Source organism: Alosa pseudoharengus, unplaced genomic scaffold, assembly GCF_046254945.1.
Source record: "Alosa pseudoharengus isolate Yale_2024_CS ecotype anadromous, Long Island Sound unplaced genomic scaffold, YU_APseudo_1.1 YU_APseudo_1.1_scf_19, whole genome shotgun sequence".
Lineage (NCBI taxonomy): Eukaryota > Metazoa > Chordata > Actinopteri > Clupeiformes > Clupeidae > Alosa > Alosa pseudoharengus.
The window spans coordinates 10,940,221-10,947,198 of NW_027468657.1; the positions used below are offsets into that span (position 1 = coordinate 10,940,221).

General features: G+C 43.1%; 1 protein-coding gene across 1 annotated transcript in view; it reads right to left on the minus strand.

The window, feature by feature from the left end:
* Positions 1 to 2,375, minus strand: part of fgf16 (fibroblast growth factor 16) — a 7,850-nt gene extending 5,475 nt beyond the window's left edge. The window contains exons 1-2 of the mRNA XM_076292856.1: positions 2,111 to 2,375; positions 114 to 217 (exon numbers count right to left, since the gene is read on the minus strand). Coding sequence (XP_076148971.1) covers positions 114 to 217; positions 2,111 to 2,375 — 369 coding nt within the window. The remainder of the gene's footprint in view (positions 1 to 113; positions 218 to 2,110) is intronic.
* Between the last annotated feature and the right edge of the window lie 4,603 nt (positions 2,376 to 6,978).

The window sequence follows — 6,978 nt, forward strand, 5'->3', positions numbered from 1 at the left end:
GTGTGTGTGTGTGTGTGTGTGTGTGTGTGTGTGTGTGTGTGTGTGTGTGTGAGTGAGAGAGAGAGAGTTTGTGTGTGTGTGTGCGTGTGCGTGTGTGATGGGGGTTGACTTACCGACCCATAGAGGTCGCCTCTCTCATTCATCCCTAAGTAAAGGCCTGCGTCCACGCCCCGAATACTGACCAGGCCCACTGCCAAACTGATGAACTCCAGAATACCTGAGATTTTTTTGGCAAAAAAAAGATGGAGAGCACACTTTAGTCAGATTTGCTGTCTTTCCCTTATACGTTCATATCTCTTCACAGAACCCTCCCGGTTACGAGGCTATTCATTCACTTAGTTGTGTAGCCTACGCTTGTACCATTTCCTTCTGCTCACTTTTCGTTCGCACTCTAGTGATCTGTAATATGAATATATCGCAACAATTTGGTTTTATCGGATTGAATCAGCCAAAAACCCAACAGGTTGTTTTACTATAAACATCACATTACACAAGACAGTTCAGATTAGTAGACAGTTAAAACCTGTTTGTGGGGTCCTCCTCAGAACTATTCCAAATGTCCGCCATATCTCAAATAAGACATGTTTATGCACTGAGTTCTGCAAGCCGCAAACATTAATTTATTGCAGTTTTGGTGTTCAGAGAAATGCGGCTTGTAAGACCGCTGTTTACCACCGCAGGATAAGATGGTTACTTTCACATGAAACCTGGTTGTTGACCAGAAGGAAATCAACATTTCTTTCTACGCTGTTTTATTGCACCTTTGTATGGTCGTTTAACTGCGAATGGCGGTTCCGGGAAATCAAACACCGATGATTTGTGCTGGACATCCCGAGAGTAGACAGGCACTCCCGAATCAACAACACCTGCCTGCCTCTCTCCTCGCCTGTCTTCGCAACGTGGTCAGGTGAATGTGCTCATAAATAAAGAATGCTCTAGAACTGCCTTCTTTACAATTCGCTTTCCAATTGATGTATACTTATATTTTAAAAAAGAGCTCAACCGAAGCAGTAGCCTACCGGGGAATGGAAAAGTGTTTTTGATAGCCTAGATAAAAATAAAAAGTTGAAATGCCAAATAAGTAGGCTAAGGAAAAAAGAACTCGCGCTAGCGCTCAGCCACCTGGACCAACTATCTATTCCGAAGATTTTTGCGATGCCAAGAGATGACACAGAAAATCCCAGCAACGCCTGAGAGAAGAAACGCGTGTTTCTCATTCGTCTAATCAAAGACACAGGCTTTCTGCAACACATTGCTGACAAACGCTTTAAATTCCGCCTTGCAGGGATGCCAGACACAAACTCGCAGACCACCCAATCCACTGAAGAGCCTTGTTTTGGTTAAGAACCAAACACAAACGCTCCTTGAATTCCAGAGTGGTCATGCCATGACTTAGAAATATATTTACATTCTCTTGACATAACTTCACCTGCGTAGACACTGTGAACATTAACTTTTTTTTATCGCGCTCATCAATTTTCTTATGATAACTCAACATCACGAACTCTTTACATTAAACGTACGATTAATGTTGCATGTCATGCCTGTGTCCTTTGAACAAGTTTAAGCAAGACAAAAAAAACAGCCTAACGCTGCTCACTTGTTTACCACTGAGAGAAGACACCTGCGTCCTTCATAGCGCCTGTCCGCACAGAGAGTTGCGGGGGAATGAGGGTCTCTCCTGTGGGTGGGCGACTCTGGAGTTTATCCACCTTTGTAAACCTGCTACAAACTAGGTAGTCAACAGGCACCAGACAAAACCGTGTTCGACAAAATTGTCCTAAGAAACATCTAGGTTAAAGTGGAATGCCCTGAACGAACCTCCCTTCATTCCCCTGTGCGTCATGTTCTCAAATTTCCCGGCTATCTCACCACAGACGGCGGCGGGCAACAAGAACCCCCAAAAAGCTCTTTAAATGCCTGTCCAAAGTGTTAGCGACACGTTGTCTGTCTCCTATGTAAATTCTGTCCTCTACTTTAAATGATTAATGGGCACTGTTTCCAATGGCGGGGTAAAATAATCTATCTTACCAAACTCGTCAATGTCAAAGCAGTGTGCGTCAGGGTACGATGATTTATTGACAAACGTGGGTCAATGGTGCGCTCTCACCGAATCTACTGTGATCCTGTCTGGTACCGTGGACGGTGCCGTTGGGAAATATCTCCAGTTGAAAGCCGGTCCTACAGTACAGCTGTCGCCGTCGCAGAATCCCTTTAAGATGTTCAAAATCCGTGAGAGACCCTCTTTGTAATCTCCCCTCGATCAGTCCCAATCTTTCATTCAAACCTGCAGGCGACTCGGAGAGAGGTCCCAGCGCAGGCAAGCTTTGTAAATCCAAATCCAGGGCCCCGAGAAATCCCCCGACCTCTGCCATCGCGCACACTTGGCAGAGTTGTTTATGCAATGTGAAATATAGGTTGACTTTGGAGGAGCGGTTGGCCGTGTGAGGCGAGGGTCCGACCCATGCAGATGCCCGTGAGGACGTGCCCGGCGCGCGGTGCCTTGCTCCTCATAAAACTACTTCATTAATCGTCCCACACTATTCATCACATGGAAATGTCTGTTTATTAGATTGAAAGAGTCGTTTATATACATACTCCCCGCGCATTCTCAAATTGGATATTCAAATGCAAGCCACGCCTGGCTGGCATCCCTTCTTTACGCACATCAATTTCCTTACTGAGGAAAAATTTCGTTTTACCCGAGCCTTTGCTATTGATGATGCCGATGTTTTTGTCCCAGTAACCGCAACTCCTTCCAAAATTACTCTGTTATTAAAGCTGGGATCGAAGTCGGAAAGAAGTCCTTGCATCGCACCCAGCCGCTGGAGCATAACTGTCTTGGGCTGCAGCTTGTAGTTTGAGATAAAAAAAAAAAAAAAAAAACGTGTAACGAGACGCACGCAAGAAACACTTTGATTGGTGTGCGCCAAGATGTGTCAGAGGCAAGAGTTTGCCTACATCAATCAAAGCATTACGCTTTGCGGATGATAGCGAGCTGGAAAGTTACATGGGAGCGGTGGAACAAAAATGTCCGTAAGGAAAATCATCCGTGGAAATGGAGTTTTGAAAAAAAAAAAAAAAACTCCTCCTGTGCGTCCAGAGTATACCACACCTTTCTCATATGGCACAGTCCCCCTCTCCTCTCCGCCCCCCAGACCAAACCAAGAAGCGGCAGCTGGCCGTCAGGACCTGCGTCAAAAGTCTAAGGGAAAAGTTCAGTCCGATAGCGGTGCGCTCACTGTGGTGTGCATTACGAGCCACTGGAGAAGCTGAGTTTGAAGTTTTAATGAAAGTTTTTTCTCCACCTCCTCGTTGGAAGCAGGTGCTTCCTCGTCGTGTCCCTCGGCGGTAGTAGTATAGCGCTAAACCAGCTGCTGGATTCTAGACTGCATAGAACGGGAGGGGGTGAGATGGGGGCGACAGACAAAACGTTGATGACGTATTTTATTAAACTTGACCGGCACACAGAATGCCTGGGTGCTTTAATAAAGTTCGAAAATATACGTCAGTAGACATGAGAAAGATGATCATTTTAGCGGCATCATATGGACTCTGTCTTATATCCACCAAAGTACAGCTTGATATAGTCATGCACAGCATCAGAAGACTCCGCCTAATAACAACGTGTCTTCTCAGAGAGAATTTGTGGAGGCGCTGACCTCGCTCGTCCTTTGAGAGGAATCTGTCTCGATTGTAATAGACCAACATGTTTCAAGTCGTGTAAGTTATTGCAAGGTAGCGTGAGAGGTTTGCGTGCGCTCCACTGCACCGTAGCCTACGCACACAACGTTTGTCATTTGAAATTCACACCCTCTCTAAGATCTCATGGCTGCGACTCGCTCTCATCTCAGAGCTCTCTGGTTGAGGTCCTTTTCCAAAAACCTGTCAGTTTAGAATTCAATGTTTAATGGACATACATGTCGAACATGTTCCATCTCTGGAGAACACATTTGGCTTTCACACCACGCTTGAGCAGCCGACATGAAAGGAGATTGTAAAAGCACTATCAAGAGTAATAAATAAAAGATGTGATTTATTATTTGATTGGGCCTCTTTTTTCCCTTATTAGAACAGGCCCCGGCCTGTGCAAGCTGCTATTGGCGTTTTTCTCTCTCTCTCTCTCTCTCTCTCTCTCTCTCTCTCTATCTCTCTCTCTCTCTCTCTCTCTCTCTCAAGCCATAATCCGCATGCTATTGTGCATGAAATACAAACAAATCCGCAAGACAGGTTTAATTAGTCAGCTGGCCCAAAGTTACATAGAGAGGAAGAGCCGAAGACACTATTATGTCAAAAACATCATTTAACGATTAGACCTGTTATTGTTTCTCTCCAGGAAAAACCCTGCTCTCTGGTGTGTTCGTACCTGTTCGGGTGCCCGTGCAGATTCTTGTTATCCCACAGGCCAGTGATTCGCGCAGCCTGGCTCCGATAGAAGGGTGTAGAGATCAGCCATATTAAAATTTCACGGCAGCACCAGTAGTCTGTTGAATAGATTTGTGGAGGAAAAAACAACTCTCAGAAAAGCGTAACAATACTATAAAGACAGACACTGTTGACCTTGGCTAATTTTAGCAATTAAAATGTGTGTAAATGTGGGTTACCTTCAAAGATAAACATGCAGCATTATTTATTTCCATTATAGAACATCTGGGCTACAGCCTTGTTTCATATAAAAGTGTAGCATTAGTCTTCATATGACAATCTGACAAAGCTATCTGATACCAAGATATCTTGGTTCCATGCACTGAGGGAAAACTCCATTTTATTTGATAATATTTGGTTAATTTCTCACTTTGAATAAGAACAAAGGTCATTCAGATAAAGGCTCAATAATATACACATAAGATGCTGTATGTGCACCTAGGCTATTTGTAAATAATGTTTCCGGTCATAAAGTTTTTTTTTTTTTTTAATAATAATTTCCTTTAGCTTACTTATGATGTAATGTGATGGGAAAAATCTTATTCGTTTGTTTGTTTGTTTGTTTGTTTGTATGTATGTATGTATGTGTTTGTTTAGCTGATACATTTATCCAAAGCAACTTACAAAACTCCCAGTGAACTGAACCTATAACCTTGCTGTTTGTGGGGTTTTGGCATCACAATGCTGTGTCTACTGATGGCATTGTTGGAGCAAAGTACAGTAAAAACTTTTCTATGTGGTAAAAATCCATGCTTGTTTTAACTGCTGTCACGTGCAATCACATCTACATGCTGCACTCATTCCTCCGGCAGGATCTCTACTAGGACAGAGGAGTGAAGAGGGCCGGTCTCTGACTGAGCATTTGTAAAAGTAATTGTCAAACCTACTTAGTTTAATGGACATAGCTTATTTTTGCATTATGTATTTTTTTACCAGGTAACAGTGCAAAATAAGCTTAGCATACTACATTGGTTAGAGGATGTCTTTGTAGGGGCAATGGTAGTCGCTCAACTGATATGTCTAAAAGTATGAGAGTACAGGGGGACGTTGTGGTGAAACTGGCTACAATGCTCCTATCATTCGGGTCCAAGTGCCCACAGGTACCCGAGTTTAAGTCCGACCGGGGTCATTTCCTGATTCCACGCCATCTCTCTCTCCCACTCACTTCCTGTCAGCCTCTTCACTATCCTATCTGAATAAAGGCAAAAAAGACCAAAACATACACTTACAAAAAAAAGAATATGAGAAATTCTGAATTTCAATGCGGACCCACTCAGGACGTTGGAAGCTTCAAAGTAATGATAGAGCTATGTCATTTGCAGGTAGGGAAAGTGTTGATTCAAGCAGACAAATTGTAGGATGTGGTGCTACGTCAGGTGTGAAAAGATTGAGTTATTTCAGGTGAGGATTACTCTTAAGATCCTCTGATAGAACACCCATGAACACACACACACACATCACAAACTCTTTCTCTTGCCAACTCTCGAGGGGATTGTTAGAGCTGTGTGCTTTGTGTCAGCTGTAAAATTTAGTAGTGGTAAAATTTGGATTTGGGGTTTTCTCCCCCTTTTTGCCTTTTCTCCAACTCCATCTGTTGCTGGTAAGCTATATTTTATTGTTGACATGGTGGATTTACGGCTGTTGAGGAAAAAAAAAAGAGAAAAGAGAAACCTGTGAGCAAAAATGTTCCCATATGCTATGTAGCTATGACGATGTATGAGAAAGATAATAACTACCAACTACTCACACTCGAAACACACACACACACACACACACATACCCCACACACATATGCACATGCACACTATACCCCCTGTAACTCTCTTCCCAACAAGCCTCAAAGTAGAGAAATAAAATCTGAAAATGAGGGTTATACTTACCATATGAATTTGAGGCCAATAAATGTTGAGCCTGTTTATTTGGTTTTGACAAATTTTCATGTGTGCCCTCTGCGGAAGGTCACCCTGAGGGGACCCATGCAGGTAAACGAAACCACGGAGACAGAACCCGGAGTCTCACTTAACCCGTATCACATGTTCCTGCCACAGAATCTCATGCATGTTTTCATGCTGTTGCGGTTTATGGTAGCTCTTGGTGTACTTCGGTATCAGAGCTTTCTTTCAAAGGGGTAGGCTATGAGAACTCGTCTGACAGGAGAGGACCTCTAGTTTATGAGTAGATATTAGATATTACTGTCAGCCAACTGTTCACTTTTCAGCACATAAGGTGACACTGTTTTATACGAACACAGATGATGACCTCATGAAACAATGTTCTCTTAATTAAAGACAGAGGGGTGCCATCATATCCTTTTTTGAAAATGGACTGGTACCTTTGATGGTTTGTTTGTTCTTGTCATCTGTTATTCCTTCAACTTTCAAAGGTTATCTTGCGATTATGCATGTCCAAATTGTTAACCAAACTGTACAGCATCTGCTTGTTTGAATAGCTTTGTGTTGTACACTAAGTTACTTCCAAGTTGCGTAGGTTGAAACTGGCCACCTTGAGTGTGCGCAAATTGCTTTTCCAAAGGTTTGATCATTTCCAAGGAGC